The sequence below is a fragment of the Octopus bimaculoides genome, chromosome 15 (assembly GCF_046866305.1).
Source record: "Octopus bimaculoides isolate indiv1 chromosome 15, ASM4686630v1, whole genome shotgun sequence".
NCBI lineage: Eukaryota > Metazoa > Mollusca > Cephalopoda > Octopoda > Octopodidae > Octopus > Octopus bimaculoides.
The window spans coordinates 28,489,706-28,513,666 of NC_142942.1; the positions used below are offsets into that span (position 1 = coordinate 28,489,706).

The window sequence follows — 23,961 nt, forward strand, 5'->3', positions numbered from 1 at the left end:
AATTAATATTAACTTATAGTTACAAAACAGTATCTATAAAACAAAGAACTCTCAAACAAAGGACATTGTGATCCTAAAATTATAGTACAAAATAGAGCTAGTGAACTAAACTTATTGAGGACAAAATCATTCAAAACCTGATACCAAATATAGTAACACCAACACAAGGAACAGCAAACTTAGAACTTAAAACATATAGACTATTTGAAGAACATAGACTACTAGATATGTTGCTTCTCAATCTATATCATATTACAAACATGAAATTACACCAAAAACAAGCCTAATATAAACTAGTGGAACAGTTTATATACCTCTAAACCAACATCCTTGAAAAATGTACAAGGAAAAAGACAAGCATAAATCAATAAATAAAATATGTTCAGTTATATAAAATAAATTAACCAAATAAACTGTAAATCAGAAGTAAAACAAAATAAAATTATATTAGAATTAAATTAAATTAAAAATTATATATAAAATAAAATAGACATGGCAAAAACCACCTAACTAAAACAAATTATAACATAAATAAATGTCTTAATTACAAAGAGACTCAATCAATTAAATGGCAACATGCCTGTTATCTGAGAACAACTCAAACTAAACTTAAATTTATAGAATAAACAAATATATTTGGAATTTAAACTAGCACATACTCCTAAAATCTATAAACATTTATGAGGTGTGTGGCTTAGTGACCGGGGTATTCAGCTCACAACCATAAAGCTGAGTTTGATTCTCAGCTGTGCATTGTCCTTGAGCAAGATACTTTATTTCTCATTGCTTCAATTTACTCAGCTGGCAAAAATGAGTTGTACAAGCAATTCTTCTTTAACCAACCTTTTATCATTGTAACCTTGTTTTTTCACATGTACCATTAAATTTTGAATCCTATCTAAAAACATTCCAACTATATTTATTATTCTACTCTATCTAATTACTTAACTGGAAAACATACAACCGATCCACAGAGAAATTGTAGCCCATGGCAATGATGCAATGCATCAAAATTGTTTGACCAAACCTATCCTTTTACTACAGCATAGATCATTAAGGATATCGAATTTGCATGAAGACAAATATAAAATCTGTTAAAAAAGGGCTACAATTACCACACATTAGAATCCCCTTAATTTGTCTAAAACTATCCCAGCAGATGTAACATTTATTATTAACAATAAAGCTGACCATCTCCTTTAGTCTACTTTTACTAAAACATGTATAACCATCAAATCTACACTTAGACAAAAAAAAAAAAACCTTCACCTTTTTAATAGAAATATACTTATAACCCTTATCAAACACTAAATATATCTTTTCAAATCAAGATTAGTGTAGTGTAGAAAAATCATAAACATGCATGATCTTAATTACTTTAACACTTTGTAGTTTAAAAATTTGTTATTGGACCTTATGCTCCAAAATAGGCTTACCCCAGAATTCCAAAAGATTAATTCACAGTGTCCATAAAGTATTATCTAACAGTATTTAAAGCTCCATTAAGCAATAAAGATAGTAGCTAGGACATTTTCTGGAACCGCAATAAATCTACTTTTATATAGTACCTAGAAATCAAAAACAATTTTCCACTTCAGGTATTAATTTTCTTATTACCTTGGTAGTTTTATTCAGTACAATCCTATATGTACTATTACCTTTAAAGCTAAAGTCACTGCTTACTCACCAGTCATAACCTAATACCATTTTGAAATATATTTTCCCTGCTGCTTTATCTGCCAGTATTATAATGTACTTATCATGTAATGCACTAATATACTCCTTAACTTCAGGTTTACTTAAAGCTGATTCACTTCCTATTGAGTCATTCATTCTTCTAATATGTTTCACTGATTAAATAAAAACTTCTCTGGAGAGTTTTCAATGACTAGTTCAAATACGTATGCAAGTGTAAAAAGACCATAATTGTATGGGCCAGCATGGAGATTAGTAATTTGAACTTGAACTGAAGGAATTATGTTTGTTTGTGGCAAGTAGAGTGTTGTTATCTGTGTAGTTAGCTCTTGTAATGCTGGTAAATTTAAGTTGTCATAAACATCTCTGAAAAAATTGGTTGATAAAATAGAATTATTGTTTTTGATGTGATGGATAAACAATGTGCAGTTTGGACTATATGTTAGAAATTCCATGTGAGAAAAAATGGTAGGTTGTATTGGAATTTCAGGAAAATTTTCAGCTATTATTTTTCAAGCCAGTGCCAACAAGTTTGTTACATAACATTTACCCCAAAAGTAAAAATGACTTCTCCTCATATTTCAAACCAAATGTTCTCAACCAATATGTTCCCTTGTTCATTAGCTCAGAGGAATGAGAAATCAACTTTTTCTCAAAGTTTGTCAGACAATTATACAAATTCTTCTTAATGTCTGCACCAAGCGGTATTAATTTTGAATTATAGTGTTGAATAATAGTGTCCATTATGTAAAATGAATTGCTCTCACCAATCAATTTAAACTTTTGAAGCAATGAATCGTCAGGCTGTGATGTACACACATTGGTATGTTTGATATAAGATCTTCAGGTATAATCTGTTCTTATCTGCATGTATCCAGAAATGATAAATGGCTTCTCATTTTTTAAAATTCATATTTGAATGGTACAAAATCCATTGGTTCAGGATTGGGCTCGACACTGGGGTCTAGTGAAACTACTGGGCTGACAAAATAACAGGTGAATTTCATCACATTTACACAAGACTATTTGACTAAATATTCTTTTTGCTTTTACCATGCTTGTATACTGATTTTATTAATATCATGCTACTAAAAACATTTCATGGACTACATAGAATAACATATAGGTCATTGTTGCTTAACTCTGGATAAACTTTGATTAAAGGCATTAGAACTATGTCCATGCCTTCTTTGTTTCAGGTAAAGTGTAGCTCTGAGTACATTATATCCAATGTAAATAATGTTTTCCTTTTAAGCTAGTAGTGTGAGGTTCTAGAGAATTGGTGTGCAATTTCAAGCAAATATTTATCCATGCAAATATTATCCTCATTTTCCTAATAGATTGCTTGTTCATTACAAGGTAATTCTCCTACATAAACCCGTGCATATTTTCTAGATAATTAAACTGAGACATAACATTAAATGTTTGTAGTCATGAATCCACAACCATTAAATTATCCATCTGACTATTAAATTAACTTCCATTTGAAATACCTTAAAAAATGTTTGGAAATGCACTTTTTAATAATATGAATCTTTCATAAATAGAGGATTGTGAAGACTAGCAGTTCTCTGTAACTAATTAAAAAATAAAAGTAACCATAAAAGAAATATTTTGGAATCCTTTTTGGATCTTCCTTACTTGTATTTGAAGAGAGTTATAAGACTCCTTTAAAATATCAATTTCTGATAGAAATTTCTTGGTAGCTGGTTGTTCATCGGCTGATAGATGTGTTTGCTTCAGATGGAACTGAAAAGAAACATGGAATAAATTTACAAAAAAAAGTAGATAAAGGAGTGAAACTTCTTGATCTTATAATTAAGAAAATAAGTTTTTAACCAACAGCTTTCATTAAAATTGAAATTAAGCACTATATGCAGATTAGCTTGTTTGAATGGCTTTACAATAGTTTTCTTCATTGTTGCAGGCTAGATCTAAACTGGAATTCTGAAACAGACAGCTTGTTCATGCCTGCACACTGATTTTATCAATATCTTGAACTACAGTGATTAACCAGATGTGTTGTTGCTAAAGTGGATAAACTTTCTTCAAAAGTATTCTATGTCCATACCATATGCAAATCTAGTTGATTTCAAGATTTGTCAAAGCATTTTTTACAATTATGTGTCCTTCTTGACAGCTGTCCTTCAATAAATAAACACTACTTATGATTAAAGATGAATGAAAGAGAAAACAACTTCAATTATGGGTCAGTTGATCTGCTGTTTGGTACCAAATGACTAACATTATCAAGTTAGGATATTAAGCTCTTTATAAAATATTTGAAATTTCTAAAAATTATTCTTTCTCTAAAGATAAAAACTGTTTTCAAAATGAAATATCTCTCAATTTCAAATCATGATATTATCACTTGCAATAACTACTGATGATGTCATTAGTCACTCACTCAACTTCAAAACATTCACAAACTGCAACACATACTATACTAGAATGAAAAATGCGAGTAAGGGATAACAACAACAATATTTAGTAAACCTGGAAAAATACAGGACAAGAAGTAAGCCTAAAATAAAAGAAAAGAGCTTAAAATACTGCAGCTAAATATAAAATTCAATAAAAATAATCTGATGCTTTATCATAAATTCCCATGTATCAAGTAAAAACTGCTTTAAGATTTTTGAAATAGAGATTCATTTTTGCCTGTCTATTATTAATATAATGCTATAAGGATGATCTTTATTTTCTTTCATTATGATTAACTCTATGACATCTGCATTTGATCTGACAAACAGTTAACTAACTAAAAATAAAAATTTTAAAAGTGAAGTAAAATAATTTTGCCAAAAATAAAATGAAAACATTTAATTACTTAAATAGGCTTAAATTTTACAATAGTCAAACATTTAATTTATTTACCCACTTTCTTTATATTTGTAAAATATTTTAGTAAATAAAAAAAATTTAACTACTAATGTTACAAAATATAACCACTTTATTTTCATATATTAAAATGATTTAAAATTTATTTACAGTTAAGCTTAGCAATAGTGAAATAATTTGGGTGAAAGATGGTTGATCAGTATTGAATGGCTTGGCTTTTTTGAATATTTTATTTAATTGGCAACCCATTCAAATTTTATTTGAGCAGCAATATTTTACGCTCTTTTCTTTTATTTTAGGCTTACTTCTTGTCCCGTATTTTTCCAGGTTTATTAAATACTTAAGAATATTGTTAGCCCTTGCTTGCATTTTTCATTCTAGTCCACTTTTTTTACAGGTGGTGCAGAAAAAATTAGTAGTTTTTATTCTAATGATAAATTTAGCTTACTTTTTTTATATTATTTCATTTCTTATTGATCTTTAATTGATTCCTATTCATTTTTGTTAGAAATTCTAAATTGAATAGTATTTTCTTTACATTGAGTATTATGAAATCTGCCTATTTAGAAATAATTTTTTAATTAATATTTATCAGAAATAAAATTTTTTAAAAAGAGAGCTGTAATAAAAAAACTATAAAGCACTAATTATAAGTAATGAGGAAAAAATGAATTAGGAGAAAAGGTCAACTAAAAAAAACAAAGCAAAACAATTATAGACTGGATTTTATGTTTGCCTTGGATTGACAAGTTGTCATTTAACCCTTTTGCCACCAACCCGGCTGAAAAATTTTTTGGTTCAAATGACCAACCTGGCTGTAGCTGGCCGAGAGTACCCATAGATATTTAAATGTGAATTTGAACACAAATTTTGTTAATACATCCATGGAAACATGTGATTTCACTTTGTAAATAGTTGAGTAATAGTATCCGATATTATTTGTCGTGATATCTGAACTCAGTGAATTTTAGGAGATTTTTTTCCACATTTTTTCAGCGTCAATTTTTTCAACTTTGAAAATGGATAGGAGTTTCATGCTGTCAAGCAGTGATTCTGAATTTGAGGGTTTGTCAACGGAAGATATAGAGATATTGAGAAAAAGAATGAATGAAGTACAAAAGCACATGGTGTACAAGAATCATCATCATCATCATCGTTTAACGTCCGCTTTCCAGAGGCTGCACCAAGCTCAATCTGATCTGGCAAAGTTTCTACAGCTGGATGCCCTTCCTAATGCCAACTACTCCGAGAGTGTAGTAGATGCTTTTACATGACACCGGCACAAAAGCCAGTCAGGCGGTTTTGGTAATGACCACGCTCAAAAGATGTTTTTTACATGCTACCTGCATGGGAGTCAGTCCGGAGGCACTGGCAATGACCACACTCGAATGTTGTTTTCCACATGCCACCGGCACATGTGCCAGTAGGGTGACTCTGGCAAGGATCACGCTCAAATGGTGCTTTTCACATGCCACTGGCATGGGAGCCAATCCGTGGCCCTGGCAACAATCACGCTTGGATGTGCTTTTAACGTTCCACTGGCACGAGTGCCAATCAGGCGGTACTGTTATCAGCCATGCCAGCGATTCTGATTTGTTTTCACTTGCCTCAATAGGTCTTTGCAAGCAAAGTTCATTGTCCAATGAATGAGGGGTACTCATAAGTGGGTTAGTTACACCCACTGGCATAGGCCATGGGCCATGGTCACACTTGGCTTGTTGGATCTTCCCAGGCACAGCATATCTCCAAAGGTCTCGGTCACTAGTCATATTTTGCTCAGTTTACCAGTATTGACCTGTAATTAGAGTCAGTTTGAGACAATAGTTATGCAATAGAATTGATTAAGAACCCTTTCTTCAATTGTGCTCCAAAAATCACATTAATATGTTGATAAGTAAAAAGGTTACAGTTGTTTAATGAAACTGGTCTAAATTCATGATTATTTTAGAATTTAATTGAAACTCATGAGGGGTGTACTTTGATCAGAAATACAGTAATGAAAGGGTTAAGTATCTTTGTAATTGCAAGTAAGACAGATAATTACAATTATATAAATATTTATAAACATAATTAATATTAGATCTGCTGTAATACATATAATTTATAAAGTTTGTATAGTTATTTAATGCGCCAAGAAAAAACATACGAAAAAAATGAAAACACACAAATTCCATGTAAAAAAATAAGAAATAAATTTATGCATAAAGAAAAAAGTAGCTAATAATAATGCTAAGAGAATGAAAAAACATTTTTTAGAGCAATAAGAGCATTCTAGTTTGCTTTTTCACTTTGTGATATCGGACAATGTGAAAAGAGAGAAAAGCTAGGGCCCATCTTCATAAGAAAAATAGTCTGGGGAATGTCCAGTTACGCAGGGTCCATTAACCCATTCCCTAGTGTTTTGTAGCAGTAGAAGTCAGTTGTCACAGCAGTCACACTCCGAACATAGGTGTAAACAAAACAAAATGAAACAACAAATTATCACATTTTTTCATTACTTAAAGCTTCTTAACATTTTTCTATCTAATATCTTTTAATGAGGTCTTCACCAAAAGATTCTACTCATCGAGTTCTATAAGGGTGTAATTGAAGTATAGTTTGCTTTTCAAATACCTGAGATATTTTGAGTCAAAGTCAATTTTAGGCATTACTTAACAATTTTTTGGCTACTTAAACCTGCATAACTTTTTTTCTATCTAATATCTTTTAATGAGGCCTTCACCAAAAGAATCTACTTGTTAAATTTTTCTAAAAGGGCATATTTAAAATTTAGTTTTTCCTTTTAATAACTGAGAAATTATGAGTGAAAGTAAATTTTAAATGTTACCCATTTTTGGCCTACATTTTTTTTATCATAACCAAAATCAGATTATCTTATGTTAAAATGTAGCCCATCACTGCTTCATCATAGTACAAAAAACTGAATTAAGATTGAGCTAAAACTGAATTAGTGGTAAAGCATTGAATTGGCTGCGAATGAGTAAAAATTGACCTTAAGAATATTATTCACACATTGCCATGTATGAATGATAAACACAACAAAACAAAACAATTATCACTCTCTTTTCATTACTTAAAGCTGCATAACATTTTTCGAGTTCTTCTAAAAGGGTGTAATTGAAGTATAGTTTGCTTTTCAAATACCTGAGATATTTTGAGTTAAAGTCAATTTTAGGCGTCACCAATTTTTTGGCTACTTAAACCTGCATAACATTTTACTATCTAATATCTTTTAACAAGGCCTTCACCAAAAGATTCTACTTGTCGAGTTCTTCTAAAAGAGTATAATCAAAGTATAGTTTTTTCTCTTAAATAACCAAGAAATTACGAGTGAAGGTACATGTCAGGCATTACTCTCCCATTTTTGGCCCTACATTTTTTATAACTTTTTTTCTACTGAATCAAAATTAGATTATTTTATGTTGGAATGCAGCTTACCACTGGTTCATCATAGTGCAAAAAACTGAATTAAGATAGAGCTGAATTAGTGGTAAAGCATCAAACTCACTGCAAATGAGTAAAAGTTGACCTTAAGAATATTATTCACACACCATGTGTGAATGATTTCAGATTTCCATCATCAACATTTTAACATTCATTTTCCTACATTGCATGTATTGAATAGTCTGTAGTATAGCATACCACAACTTATTTTAATCTTTTGTCATTTCATCCAGAGCAATACAGTCATTTCTTTATACTTTTAATGTCTAGCAGCTCACTCAGTCCATCTATGCTCTATCTCATCATCATCATTGTTTGATGTCCGTTTTCCATGCTGGCATGGGTTGGATGGTTTGATTGAGGTCTGGAGAGCCAGCGGCTGCACCAGGCTCCAATCTGATCTCGCAATGTTTCTACAGCTGGATGCCCTTCCTAAGACCAACCACTCCGAGAATGTAGTGGGTGCTTTTTACATACCACAGGCACAAGAGCCAGTCAGGCAGACCTGGCATCGATCATGTTCAGGTGGGGCTTTTTACATGCCACTGGTACAGGAGCCAGCCAGGCAAATCTGGCATCGACCATGTTTGGATGATGCTTTTTATGTGCCACCGGCATGGGAGCCAGTCAGGGGGCATTGGTCATAGTTACAATATTGGTTTTATTTGACTCAACAGGTCTTCTCAAGCATATCATATCGCCTGACACATCAGGGGCACTCTTAACTGGGCCAGACATGCATGGCTGCGATCTCACTTTAGTTGCAGGGTCTTCTCAATCACAGCATATCTCCAAAGGTCTCCGTCTCCAGTCATTGCCTCTGTAAGGCCCAATGTTTGAAGATCATGCTTCACCACCTCATCCCATGTCTTCCTGGGTTACCCCTTCCACAGTTAGGGAGTGGCACTTCCTCACACAGCTGTTCTCATCCATGCGTAACACATGACCATACCAGTGCAGTTGTCTCTCTTGAACACCACATCTGATGCTTCTTATGCCTAACTTTTCTTTCAGGGTGCTTACACTCTGTCATGTATGCACACTGACACTACACATTCAGCTGATCATACTAGCTTAATTTCTTTCAAGCCTACACATGTCCTCAGCAGTCATGGCCCATGTTTCACTGCTGTGTAGCATGGCAGTTTGCACACATACAACATACAGTCCACCTTTCATCCTGAATGAGAGAGACCCTTAGTTGCCAGCAGAAGTAGGAGCTCTCTGAACTTTGCCCAGGCTATTCTTATTCTAGCCACTACACACTCAGAGCAATCACCCCCACCACAGACTTAGTTGCCTAGGTAGCAGAAGCTATTAACTACTTCTAGTTTCTCCCCATGGCATGTGATGGAATCTGTTTTCTGTACGTCTTCAGTACTTATTGCCCCTGTGCATCTGCCACACACAAAAACTATCTTCCCGGTTAACTTCCTTTGATATTGTTGCACCTTTTATGTGTCCATAGCTTACACTGGATACATCGTATGGAGTTTCTACCCATGCCTTTTCTACAGATCAAGCAGGGCATTCTACCTGAAGGTGTCTGTGATTTGACAGAATTCCTACTTACTTTTGTTTTTGCTAGGTTAACCCTAAGGCCCTTCGATTCTAGACCTTGCTGCCACACCCTAAATTTCGTCTCTAGTTCTGGCAGTGACTCAGCTATTAGAGCAAAGTCATCATTATAGAGGAGCTCCCAAGGGCAGCCTGTCTTTAATTCCTCTGTTATTGCCTGGAGGACTATAACGAATAAGAGGGGGCTCAAGACTGATCCTTGGTGAACCCCTACTTCTATTCGGAATTTTTTTACTATACTTGTTGCCAACTCTCACCTTAGTGACAGCATCCCTGTACAGGGTTGTACAGCTCTTACGAAACACTCATCTATCCCCAGTTTCTGCATTGACCACCAGATAAGGGATTGGGGGACCCTGTCAAAGGCTTTCTCCAAGTCAACAAAAGTCAAGTACAGAGGTTTATCTTTAGCTAGATATTTCTTCTGCAGTTGCCCTACCAGAAATATAGCATCAGTGGTGCTTCTGCCTGGCACAAAACCAAACTGCATCTCATCTAGGCTAACTCTCTTCCTAATTAGTTGGGCTATGACCCTCTCGGTAACTTTCATTACCTGATCCAATAATTTGATACCTCTGTAGTTATTTCTATCTAAAGCATCACCCTTGTAGCAGTTGACTATGGTGCTGCTACACCAGTCATTGGGTGTGACTCTTTCATGTATCACCTGATTGACTATAGGAGTGACTAGGCTATGGCTGACACTGCCAGATATTTTAAGCATCTCTGTGGTGATTCTTGATGGACTGGGGGCTTTCCGTGTCTTCATATCCTTAATTGTTTTATCTACCAGGGTACTGCAGATTCAGGTAGCTGGCCCCTCAATTGAGCCAACCTTTGGCAGACTCTGCTCCTCCCATTCATTCTCCACATTCAGCAGTCTTTCATAATGGCATCTCCAAGCCTCTTTCTTTACAGAATCATTAAGCGCAAGGGCACCATCATCCATGTAGACACATTTATCTCCTATGATATCATGGTGTTCTCTCACACACTGTCTTGCAATCCGAAATACCTCAGTTCTTTGGCCCTAACGTCACTGAACATTGGCAAACTTCTTCTTTTCTGCTACTCCCTTGGCTAAATATACCTGTGTCTTAGCTTCCCTTTTGGCTATCTGATAGATTCTTCTGCTACCCCCGCTCTTCCAGGCCATTTTCTTTGCTCTAATGGCCCAGTCTATAGTATTGTTCCACCACCATGTTACCCTAGGTCTGGAAGGGACTTTGCACCAGCCACAGATTTGGTCTGTGGCATTTAGCAAGCTGTCTCGCAGGAATTCCCAGCTGCCTTCTATGTCACAGGACTGTAGCTCCTCCTCCCTCTCATCAAATTTCTTGGTAAGGATATCCCTAAATCTTTGACTAGGTGAAGGGTTCTTAAGCTTCCAAGTCCTTCTTTTCTAGATTGATCTGCTTTTTGGCTTCCTTCTGGCCTGTTTAATATCACTAATAACTAGTCTATGCTGGGGGGTACATTCTTCACTAGTGAGCGTCTTTGTATTTGAGAGCAACCATGCATCCCGCTGTTTGGTGAGAATGAAATCAATCTGGCTAGCAGAGTCACCTGATTGATAGGTTATCAGGTGGCTAGCTGGCTTCCTGAAGTTGGTGTTGCAGATCAATAGGCTATTTGCATTGCAGAACTCCAGGAATCTAGTTCCCTCTTCATTTCTGAAACCAACTCCATGGTCCCCACCATGGAAGATAGCAGGTTGCTGTCTTACATGCCCATTAAAATCTCCAGTCACAAAGATGAAACCATTGTAATACTACTTCAGAACAATAGGTCACAGCTAATTCCAGGCTTTTTAGTTATTCTGTAATTGCTGCCCATATCTTACCTTAAATGGGCAAAATTTTGTAGCCAGTATAGGTAGTATTTCTGTGTTTTTTCCCCATGCATTTCTTAATCTACATATACTTTCACTTCAATCATCTGCCTTCATTAGATTACAGAAACTATTTTCACATCTACAAAGCCATCTTTCTTTCATGGTATATTTCCATTGCTAACTACATTAGTCACAACTGAAGATTTTGTTTATGATGATTTTCTGGAAAACCTGTATTTGTTCTTAATTCATGTATCATTGTACCAACAACTATAGCAAAGAGCAGTGGAATGGTGATTACCTTTATCATGATCATTCATGTAAAAAGATTTCCGCATTGTATTTAGATATAAAAAATACTAGTGGTAACATAGAACACTTCCAGTAGATTGGTATTGAAAGGGTACACATTCTCATCATACTCATTTTACTTTTTCCTAGTACACAAATTAACTGATAACTTTTTGTTTACATGAGTGAAAAATTTTGTATGAAATTTCTGCTTCTACATTTCCATCCATAACTTTCAAAATTATCTTCTTACTTTCTATAATGTAGGAGGACACTACAGTGACCATAGGTTCATCCATTTTCTCTGGAATAAAAATTATAAAGAAGAAAACTTACTTTGTTGCACAAAACTTGTACAATTTCCATAAGCTGCCTCAGAAGATTGGATTTTTTATCACATTGCATCTGCTGTCTGAAATGCCAATAACAATAGTGAAAAAAAAAAAAGAAAAGAAAATAATAATAAGAAGGCTACAAGAAATGACTAGGAAAGTAGATTCTGTTATCAAGAGGATAGATACTTTATATTTTATGTTGAGCGCATGATCGATGAACGCCGCTACAGGTAGAAGGGAAGAAATATAAAAATTGCTAGAAACAACAGCCAAATCTCCCTTAAATCACACAAAGTAAACGGAATTTTAAAAATCTAATTACTGCACTGGAAAGTTCACGTCAAGAAAATTCCATTGATGTAAAAATTTTTACGAAAAAGTGGAAAATGTGGATTTCTATAAACTTTTAAAAAGGCTTTACACAGACACACAACTTCACGTTTATTATATATAAGACAACATAATAATATTAGGGAATAAATTCCAAAACTTACAGGGCAAAATTCAATTTAGCAATACTAAATCAAATTTTCCAATATAAAATATATGTATATGATTAAGAGAAAAACCACTATTGAATAATTCAATAAAGAAGAGTTTAATTCATACCCTCCAGAAAATAATTATATCATAAAAACTTTATTCAAAAAATCAACAAAAGAATAAAATACATAAAAGAATAACTAGTAAATGGTATAAAATGACTACGCAAGGATATTCCTATACCATCTAGAAAGGAATATATTTTGAAACTTATTAATAATATTAAAGATTTTATTAATAGTATTAAATGGAAAGCCTACTACAATAATTATATCATATCTAATATTAACGATGTAGAGAATTCTAATTATATCAATTCAAAATTTAAATCTAGAAAGGACCTCCCCCCCCCCCGTATAATAGCGATATACAGGTTTTAGAGAATAAGATTTGGAAGGTGGTGAAGAACATTAAATTTCATAAATACCCAAATAGACATAATGAATATTTAAGAAATCTAGCTATTAGAATAAAAGAAATGCGTAATATGGAAGGAATTATTGTACAATCAGATAAAACTAGGAACCTGTATAAACTAGATGTTAAATTATATGATAACCTATTAGAGAAATAAATAAATAAAAAATATAAAATTGTTCCAGAAAATACTCTTTATAATACAAATAAGGATTCTAAATTAATTATGGTGAAATATAGTTTAGATAATAAAGCTGAATCTTATGTACCTATGCACCCTAGAATTACTTTAAAAGACTATAAGGATAGTTTTTATTCTGACTCTAAAGTTAGACTTATTTGTCCATGTAAATCAGATCTAGGTAAATTAAGTAAGATCATTTTAGATAAATATATCAATAAATTAAATGAAATCAATTACCTTAAACTTTGGAATAGTACTAATGATACTTTAAAATGGTTTAATGATATTAAAGATAAAAATAGATATAAATTCATACAGATAGATATAGACAATTATTATTCTTCTATTAATGAGATTGTACTCAATAAGGCCCTAACTTATGCAATGAATAAGGTAGGTATGACTTATGATAAAGTTAATGTAGTAAAAACGGCTAGGAAATTGTTGATTAGATATAATAATAAATTGTGGGCTAGGAAGGATACTAAGGACTATTTTGATATACATATGGGGGCACCCGATTCTGCACAGGCAACTGATTTAGTGGGTATTTATTCATTATCAGAACTTCAATGAGAAAAATTAAAGTTGGAGGGTGGTTTATATAGGGATGACCTTTTATTAACAACTAAGGATTGCACTAATAGAACAGAATTATATAAGAAGAAACTATATAGTTTTTTTTTAAGATATGGATTAAGCATAACTATATATAATGAGAACTATAATGTTAATTACTTAGATGCTAGTTTGAATTTAATAACAGGTAAGACCCAACCTTTCCATAAAATTAATGAAAACATTAGATATATTAATGCTAATAGTAATCATCCACCCTTGATTAAGAAATCGTTGACAGATAATATAGGTAAAAGAATATCGTTGCTTTCTTCTAATTTTCAGATTTTCCAAAAACACGCACCTTATTATAATGACGCTGAGGGAGGCGGGATATAATAATAATATTAAATTCCTTAATAGTTCTAAATATAATTACAACATAAAAGATTATATTTTCAATAATTCCTATGTTTTTTATAATAAACCTAACATAAATAATCATGATAAATTTTATTTAGGTAATTATAGAATTAATAATAGGGATTATGATAATACAAAACATAAATATAATAATAGTAGACTAAAAAATAAGATTAAATTTAATTCTTTTATTGATAATAATAAATTTTATAATATGAAAAATAAATGTAATAATATAAATAATAAGAACAAAATTTGGCTAATTATTCCTTATGGAGCTCAAGTTAAAACAAAAATTATTAAAGAGATTTTAAATATAAATGAGGAATTCATTAGAGATAATAAAAAATATAATAACATTTTTTCTAGTGATAATTTTGGAGTTGGTTACTTTACTACTAATAATGTTGGTAATATTATTTCTTCTTTTAATAAATTTAAGCTGAATAAGTTTTACAAAAACGAATCAAGTAATTATTCCAATAATAATAATACATACCAGAACATAACTAATTGTACATGTAGAGATAAAAATAAATGTAAATTTAATAATAACTGTAATTTGGAGGATGTAGTATATAAATGTGTAGTGACTTTGCTTGATGATAATAGTATGAATGGTTATGATTTTAAATACTATTCATATAGGGTCGACTGCTAACAAAATTAAATTACGCGTGGCTAAACATATGAATTCTTTTAAGAATAGAAATTTAATTAATTCCACTGGCCTTAGTAAATATATATGGGAACTAAAATATAAAAATATTATGTACAATTTAAATTGGGAGAGTTTGTAAGGTTAAATCTTATCGAATAGGTAGTGCTTCTTGTTTATTATGTACTAATGAATTTAAGGAGATATTATTAACTGATAATAAAAAATTGATTAATTCCCTAGATGAATGAAAAATTAAATGCAGACATAAGTTAAATTACTTATATAATAAGTTTAGTTGAGTTGTGTATTTATATGAACCCTATTTTATGTTACTAATTGTTCTAGCTATGATTTGTAGTAGTAGAATGTGTATAAATTAGCACAAAATAAGAAAGGATATATTACATATTTAGAATAACATTAAACTAGGATGTTTATAAAATAAATAAATAAATAAATAAATTAATGTAAATAGATTGAATTATTATAATTTAGCTTCATTTTGTATATAATAAATAATGTATTTTAGATTTAAGTTATTTAGACTTTAGTATTTTTAAGTAAATGATATGCTACAGTTAATTTTTTTTTCCTTATTCTCACATCTAAAATACATTAAGTCATCTTAACGGTTTAAATTCATATTTCTATCTCATTATTTCGTAATTTTTTTATTTACGCTGTATTTTCATGCGATATATTTTGTATAAATGCTAAGTTCTACGTATTACGTTTAAAATTTATGTTTAAAATTTTAGTTTACAGCAATTCTTCGATAAGATAAGTTGTGTTTTTATTTTAAGAAATATTGTTAAATGTTTTTCGATTATACTCTTTACTCTTTTACTTGTTTCAGTCATTTGACTGCGGCCATGCTGGAGCACCACCTTTAATCGAGCAAATCGACCCCAGGACTTATTCTTTGGATGCCTAGTACTTATTCTATCGGTCACTTTTGCCAAATCGCTAAGTTATAGATATTTAGTATAAGTTACATTGAGTTTTTTATTATTATTTTTATTTTATTTTAGATCTGACGAGTGACTAATTTTGAATAGATTTAACTGTAGATTGATTTGATTATTAATCGAATATGATAATGAAGAATAATATGTATATATGTGCATGTATATACATGTGTGTGTGTGTATGTATATATGTGTGTATGTACATGTGTGTATATATGCACATGTGGATATGTGCATAGGAGAAGTTTAAGGTGTGGAAGCAAGGACTAGAATCGAAGGGCCTTAGAGTCAACCTAGCAAAAACCAAAATCCTAATAAGTAGGAAGGTAGATAAAACACAAACCCCTTCAGGTGGATGGCCCTGCTCAGTATGCAGTAAAGGAGTAGATAGTAACTCTATAAGATGTACCCGGTGCAAGCTATGGACACATAAGAGGTGCAGCAATATCAAAGGCAGATTAACTACGAAGTTAGTTTTTGTTTGTGGCAGATGTTCAGGTGCAATAAATACTGTAAACAAACAGGAAACAACTTCTATCTCATTCCAGGGAGAAAAACTAGAGGTAGTTGATAGCTTCCGCTATCTGGGTGACCAAGTTAGTAGTGGGGGTGGGTGCGCTGAAAGTGTAACTGCTAGAATAAGAATAGCCTGGGCCAAGTTTAGAGAGCTCTTACCTCTGCTGGCGACAAAGAGACTCTCACTCAGAGTAAAAGGCAGACTGTATGACGCATGTGTACGAACAGCCATGCTACATGACAGTGAAACATGGGCTGTGACTGCTGAGGACATGCGTAAGCTCGCAAGGAATGAAGCCAGTATGCTCCGCTGGATGTGTAATGTAAATGTGCATACCTGTCAGAGTGTAAGTATCTTGAGAGAAAAGCTGAACATAAGAAGCATCAGTTGTGGTGGGCAAGAGAGACGATTGCGCTGGTTTGGACATGTGGTGAGAATGAATGAGGATAGCTGCGTGAAAAAGTGCCACTCCCTAACAATTGAGGGAACCTGTGGAAGAGGTAGGCCCAGGAAGACCTGGGCTGAGGTGGTGAGGCAAGACCTTCGAACATTGGGCCTCACCGAGGCGATGACTACTGACCGAGACCTTTGGAAATGTGCTGTGCGTGAGAAGACCCGGCAAGCCAAGTGAGATCGTTGCCAGGGCTCCTGGACTGGCTTTTGTGCGGGTGGCACATAAGATGTACCATCCTGCGGGTGGCACATAAAAGACACCATTTCGAGCGTTGCCGTTTTCGTGCGGGTGACACGTAAAAGCACCCACTACACTCTCTGAGTGGTTGGCGTTAGGAAGGGCATCCAGCTGTAGAAACTCTGCCAAATTAGATTGGAGCCTGGTGTTGCCATCCGGTTTCACCAGTCCTCAGTCAAATCGTCCAACCCATGCTAGCATGGAAAGCGGACGTTAAATGATGATGATGATGATGATGATGATATTTTACCAGCTGCAGAACTGAGAGTACTGGGTGGGTATCCAGTGCAAGATAGCTCACTCAAACTTTCAATGGTACAGGGGCCCCATTGAGTCTTTTGAGATAAACCTTTCTAGAGTTGGTGTCTCAATAAAAATACTAGTGGTTGTGACACCGTCTCACCACTTTCTTCTGCATGAGAGTAATGGATAAAAGAATTAATACAAACAATGGCATAAATAAGGATGGAACTACAGGTGACAGACTTTCACCTAGCAGGTGCCCAGTGGGTGAGCAACACAGGCCTGATCGTCATTATATGACTACCAGAACAAAATGGACTAAGACAATAAATACAACTGTCATGGAATGTTATTTTTTGAGTAGACCTGTTGATGATGAAGGGAAGCCCATAAAAGGATACAGAAAGGAGATGCATGACATGTGGATGGAGATGCAGGGCTCACATATTATGGAACAAAGACTCTGGTACCAGGTAAGGACAATAAAGAAGAAAGGATGCTTAACAGCATTAGAGCTTGATGAGATTTAAAAACACGGGGAATGAAGTAGAAGTGGCTACAGAGAAAGTTGATGAGGTTGCATTTAATAAAGGTGCCTGGATGAATTATATTGGTCTAAGTCTTGAGAATATAGAAGGACTGAGTGATGAGGACAAAGGAATAATCAAAGACATCACTGAGAAAAATCTGGACAAGGAAGTAAATGGATTCAGGAAAGTAGACAGAATTTTACTCATAAGATGTACACAGAATGTGAGTAAGATACTGAAAGAAATTAAAACATACAATATAACAGGAACAAATAGATTGATTAAAGCTTGTCATAGGAAGGAAAGTAGGCCTTGAACCAAACCCTAAAATAGGAAATGTAGAAAAAGAGCCTTGGAGGAAGAAAAGAATAAAGCGATCAACAAATGGACTATGAAAACAAACATATCAACTCCTTGGAAAGAAAGAAAGAAGTTGAAATCAGGAAGGAGAAATATCTGGAATTAGAACATGGCTGTAGAATAAAACAAGGGTAAAGTGTAGTTCTTGAAGAGCTGAAACAAAGACTGCAGATAAAAGCTACAAAGATCAAGAGATATGACCAAGAATTGAACAATATAAAATCAGAGATTGTTATAACAGAATCAGAAAAGGGTTTATCAGCAGCTGAATGGGAAGTTTAACAGCAGTAAGAAACTGAATGTTGAAGAAAGTAAGAGGTTTTGGAGTAACATTTGGGATAATGGAAGAAAGTGTAAGAAAGATGCTGAATGGTTGAAGGAATTAAGTTTAGAGAAAAATGAAATGAAACAGAACAATATAAGAATAACAACTGAAATGGTAAATGAGCAGATAACAAAGATCCCACACTGGAAATGTCCATGCCCAGATGGGGTACAAGGGTATTGGCTGAAAAATTTCCCAGCATTACACAAAAGAATAGCTGCACAAAGGATCAACAATGGGGTGAAAATTCTAAAGTGGTTGACCATAGGTAAAATGGTAAAGGTAATGAAATGGATAATTACTGGCCAGTCTCCTGCCTATCTTTGATGTGGAAGTTGATGATAAGAATAATATCTCATTGTGTGTATGACTTCCTGGAAATGAATGACAAACTGCCTGTGGAACAGAAGGGATGCAGAAAGAAAAGCCAGGGGAGAAAGGATCAACTTCTGGTTGACAGAATGGTGCTGAACGACTGTAAGACATACTAATCTGAGTATGGCAGAGATTGATTATAAGAAAGCATATGACATGGTCCCCATTTTGGGATTTTAGAAAGTCTTGAATTGGTACAGGTATTTGATAACATCGTAAATTTTATCAGATCAATGAAGAACTAGAATATAGTTAACATCATGTGGAAAATTTGGGGCAAGGGTTAACATCAAGGAGATAGTCAGTCACCATTGCTGTTTGTGATTTGTATGATACCCCTCACATATACTATGGAATGTGATATCAGGGTACACCTTGGAAAATGGAAAAAAATTAAATCACCTGTTACATATGGATGACTTAAAGATCTTTGGGAAGAGTGGATGTGAAATAAATGGTCTGGTGTCAACAGTGCAGATATTCAGTAAGGATACTGGGATGGAATTTGGGATTAAAAAGTGGGTTATGGTTATCATGAAAGATGTCAAAGTAGTGTCATCTGATGGTGTAGAACTACCCAACAGTGAGAGAATAAAGGATGTTGAGATTGATGGATATAAGTATCTGGGTATTTTGTCATATGACAAAATAAGGAAGTGAGATGAAGGAAAGCTTTAGGTGAGAATATTTCAGAAGAACCAAATTAATTATGGAAAGTAGACTCAATGGAAAGAACAAGATCAGGTTAATGAATATATGGGCTGTTTCCTTAATGTGATATGATGAAGATGTTGTTAGGTAGACAGAGAACAAGCTTGTGTTGTCAATGAGGACAACAGTCTGGGATGGTATATCAAACAGCAAAGTGAACCCTTGCTTGCCGCTATTAGAAATAGCAACACAATACCTACTGAAAATGTGATGCACCCAAAAACATTTAAGAATCAAGATGAAGAACAAAGATTAAACAACTGGAAAATTAAAACAAAGCATGGGCCATACCTCAAAGAAATTGAAAGGAAAGACAAGACCAACACCTGGAGGTAGCTAAGGAAAAATAATCTGAGAGGATGCACTGAGGCATTGATATGAAGTGCCCAAGGACAAGTTCTGAGAACAAATTACACCAAGTTCCAAATAGATAAGAGCAGTGAATCAGCCCTTTGTAGGATGTGTGGTAGCAAAAATGAAACAATCTCACATGTGAGTGAGTGTAGCAAACTGGTCTAAAAGCACTACAAAAAGAGGCATGATATTGTGACTAAGTTTGTTCATTGAAGACTGTGTGAAAAGAACAGTCTTGGAAGAACACAGAGATGATATGGACATAAATCAGAAGGTATCACTGAGAATAATGAATATAAGATCTTGTGAGATTTTACAATCCACTATGATTTTCTAATTGATGCTTGGAGACCAGATATTGTAGTGGATAGAAGGAAAAAGGAAACTAAAATCATAGATATTGCCATACCCAGGGATGCATGCGTAGGTGACAACGAGCTGAAAAAAGTGGTAAAATACAAGTTGCTAGAGGATAAAATTGCAAGAATATGAGCAGTGAAAAGAGTAATTGTCATCCTAGTAGTTGTAGCAGCACTTGGGGCACTAATAAACAAGTTTAAGAAATATGCTGAAGAAATTTGAACTGACATTAGAGCAGAGCATGCCTCCAAAACTACTCTATTGGAGACAGCTAGGATTTTGAGATTGGTATTTGGGTGTTGAGTATCCATGATACTTAACACCTTAGTACACAAGTTTTATAATTTGTGGATAGAGACCCAGTGAAACCTTTGACAACAGGATGCTCTCTGCTCTTACAGAATTAACCAGAGCAAGTAAGATCAAGGGCTCTGAGGAGTAAAATATAATAATAATAATAATGGTTTCAAATTTTGGCATAAAGCCAGCAGTTTTTGAGGGGAGAGGAAGTTGATTACATCAACCTCAGTACTTGATTGTGAAAGGACGAAAGGCAAAGTTGACTGTAGTGGAATTCAAACTCAGAACATAAAGTGCCAAAAAAAATACTGCAAGACTCTAATGGTTCTGCTAACTAACTACCCGAATAATAATAATAATCCTTTCAACTAAAGGCACAAGGCCTGAAATTTGGTGGGAGGGCACAACTCAATTACATTGACGCCAATGTTTCACTGGTATTTAATTTATTGACCCCGAAAGGATGAAAGGCAAAGTCAACCTTGGTGGAATTTGAACTCAGACTGCAGCGACAGGCAAAATACCTATTTCTTTACTGCCCACAAGGGGCTACACACAGAGGGGACAAACAAGGACAGACAAACGGATTAAGTCGATTATATCGACCCCAGTGCGTAACTGGTACTTAATTTATCGACCCCGAAAGGATGAAAGGCAAAGTCGACCTCGGCGGAATTTGAACTCAGAACGCAGTGGCAGACGAAATACCGCTAAACATTTCGTCCAGTGTGCTAACAATTCTGCCATCATCATCATCATCGTTGTTTAACATCCGCTTTCCATGCTGGCACGGGTTGGATGGTTTGATTGAGGACTGGCAAGCCAGAAGGCTGTACCAGGCTCCAATCTGATCTGCCAATAATAATAATAATAATGTTCTGAGTTTGAATTCCACTGCAGTGTGATCACCTGACCAGACACTGGAAACCAAACACTGTCATGGTGAAAAAAAAAGAGGAAGAACATGCATGATAATCAACATAGCATGTCCCAGTGACAACAGAATCAAAGAAAAAGTAGACGTGGTACCGGCACAAGGCCAGCAATTTTGGGGACTTATTTTATTGACCCTGAAAAGATGAAAGGCAAAGTCGATCTCGGCAGAATTTGGACTAAGAATGTAAAGATGGACAAAATGTTGCTAAGCATTATGCCTGGATGACAACAACAAAACCCAACTTTGAAGACTACCTTTAATTCATATAATGGAATTGTTTTCTTACCGTTGTAAATCTGAACTCAGCTTATTGATGTGCTTCTCAGCTCTTTGGTTTCTGAGCTCAAGCTGAATGTTTTTGACGTGACATACAAAGTTCCGACAATAATAACCTCGCCATGCTGCCTGGATACATGTAGCTGCACAGTGCACTGTCAGAATGGAAGCAAACAAAACATATTATCAGTGTTCAAATGTCCATTTCTCAATGGTAAAAATTGTTGGGTTGGTTTAGAGTAAATGATAATTCTATGTTAGTATCTGTTACATCTAACACACGGGTTGGTTATCACTAATGTAACTACATTTATATATTTATCATTTTCATTGAATAATCAATGCATTTCCTGGGAGTTTTTATGGTTTCTAACATTGGTACAAAGTCATAAATTTAGTTGGAGTTGATTAAATCAAGACTCGTACTTAACCAAGAAATTTCCCCAACCCCAGAAGGGTTGACATGTAATGAAATGAATTTCCTATACAAATTACTGCATGCTATATTACTGTCCATGTAATTTTTCTCTTTCACATAGTTTAAATGCTAATGAAAAAATATATTTCCTACAACTGATAAATATGCTAACATACCTATGCAAATTATTGTGTATTACTTTATTCTCTAATGTATCTTGCTTCACAGGTGTACCTATAGGACATCTTATTGGAATATAGGAGATATAACTTTTGTTAGTGAATGTGTGAACTAAGTGATATACTGCATCAAAAGAAAAATAAATGTAAATAAAGATGTTTATCACTAAAAAGTGGCCATCTAGTCAAGTCAAAGTAGTAATATGTGTTTCTGCAGCCCAATTTCAAATAGTCTAGCATTAAGGTGAGAAAAACAATATATAAAAAAAAAGTTATTGTAGCTTTCTACAGGAGTGGTTTTCTGAACATATCATTCTAGCACCCAAAAATGACACTGTGCAGGTAATTAATGTTACCACCATTTAACAGGAACTAAGCCAATTCCCACGGTACAAGTCAGTTGACATTGTAGCTAATGTTAACAATTCCATTGCTGTTCCTTCTTACAATCTGCAATTGATAGTAAGTTACTACAAAATTTGAATGCACTAAAACTCTGTGAAGTCCAAGGCTCACTTTCAAGCACCTCCAGCTTCCTGTAGCACTGCTTTTTCAATAACCATCAACAAGTCTTAGCGATAATCTCTCAAGAGTTGTTGTTTAGTTGAACTGACAAGTCTATGTTTTTCTCATTGTCAACTTTATGTTGCATGCTCATGCGGTGCCACATAAAAGCACCTGTGAGGTGCTACGTAAAAGCATCCAGCACACTCTGTAAAGTGGTTGGTGTTAGAAAGCACATCCAGCCATAGAAGCCATGCCAAATCAGACTGGAGTCTGGTGCAGCTTCCCAACTTGCCAGCTCTGATCAAACAGTTCAACCCATGCCAGCATGGACAATGAATGTTAAATGATGGTGGTGATGATGAAACATTTTTTCATCAAATCACAGAACAAGAAATGTGGTCTATCCCAGTGTTCTTGCAGAATAAAAAACATTTCTGTTAGAATTGTTTCAGTTTTATGTATTGCATGTCAATTTATAATTACAAGGAGATATATGAAGTAAAATACAGTAATGCCTTGATATATGAGTTAATTTGTTCCCAGAGACTGCTCATAAAGTGAAAATTCATAAAGCAGAGCAATAATTTCCCATACTAGCAATGTTAGAAATTGTAATTCGTCCCCAGAAAAATATTTTACTGATAAAATTTATAATACTCGTAAATAAATAGCAATAAAACAACAGTAGTATGTAAAGAATATTTCATGTAAAGTAAAAAGAATTTTGTGCTTGGAAAATAAAACTTGTAAACCTAGGATCTTGTAAAGTGGGGTATTACTGTACAATGATAGTATTTTCTTGAGTAAAAAGAAATAAATGAATACAATCTGAAATAGATCATAAAACACCTGGACTTATTCAATTTTGGACAGAATTTGTTTTATAATAAAAAATTTAGGCAAATAATCAAAAAGTACTTTATAAAAAAAACTTGCAATAATTTATTCACTTATAGGAATGAGCTCAAATTTTTTTTAGCAGAAATTTATACAGACCACTACCTCAATGATGTGATCTATGCCAGAACATGAACATATAACATATTACTTATCTCATAACTTTCTTGATGATAGAAATATCATTGCAGCATGGAAGGTGTTTATAA

The 23,961-nt window shown here is 33.9% G+C and overlaps 1 protein-coding gene across 3 annotated transcripts in view; it reads right to left on the reverse strand.

Moving 5' to 3' along the window:
• The window catches only part of LOC106881258 (uncharacterized), a 78,266-nt gene that overhangs the window by 27,081 nt on the left and 27,224 nt on the right, over positions 1-23,961 (reverse strand). For all 3 annotated transcript variants that reach the window (XM_089363640.1, XM_089363639.1, XM_014931579.3), the window contains 3 exons: positions 21,762-21,906; positions 12,020-12,095; positions 3,337-3,444 (listed from right to left, as the gene is read on the reverse strand). In XM_089363640.1, the coding sequence (XP_089219766.1) occupies positions 3,337-3,444; positions 12,020-12,095; positions 21,762-21,906 (329 nt within the window). The remainder of the gene's footprint in view (positions 1-3,336; positions 3,445-12,019; positions 12,096-21,761; positions 21,907-23,961) is intronic.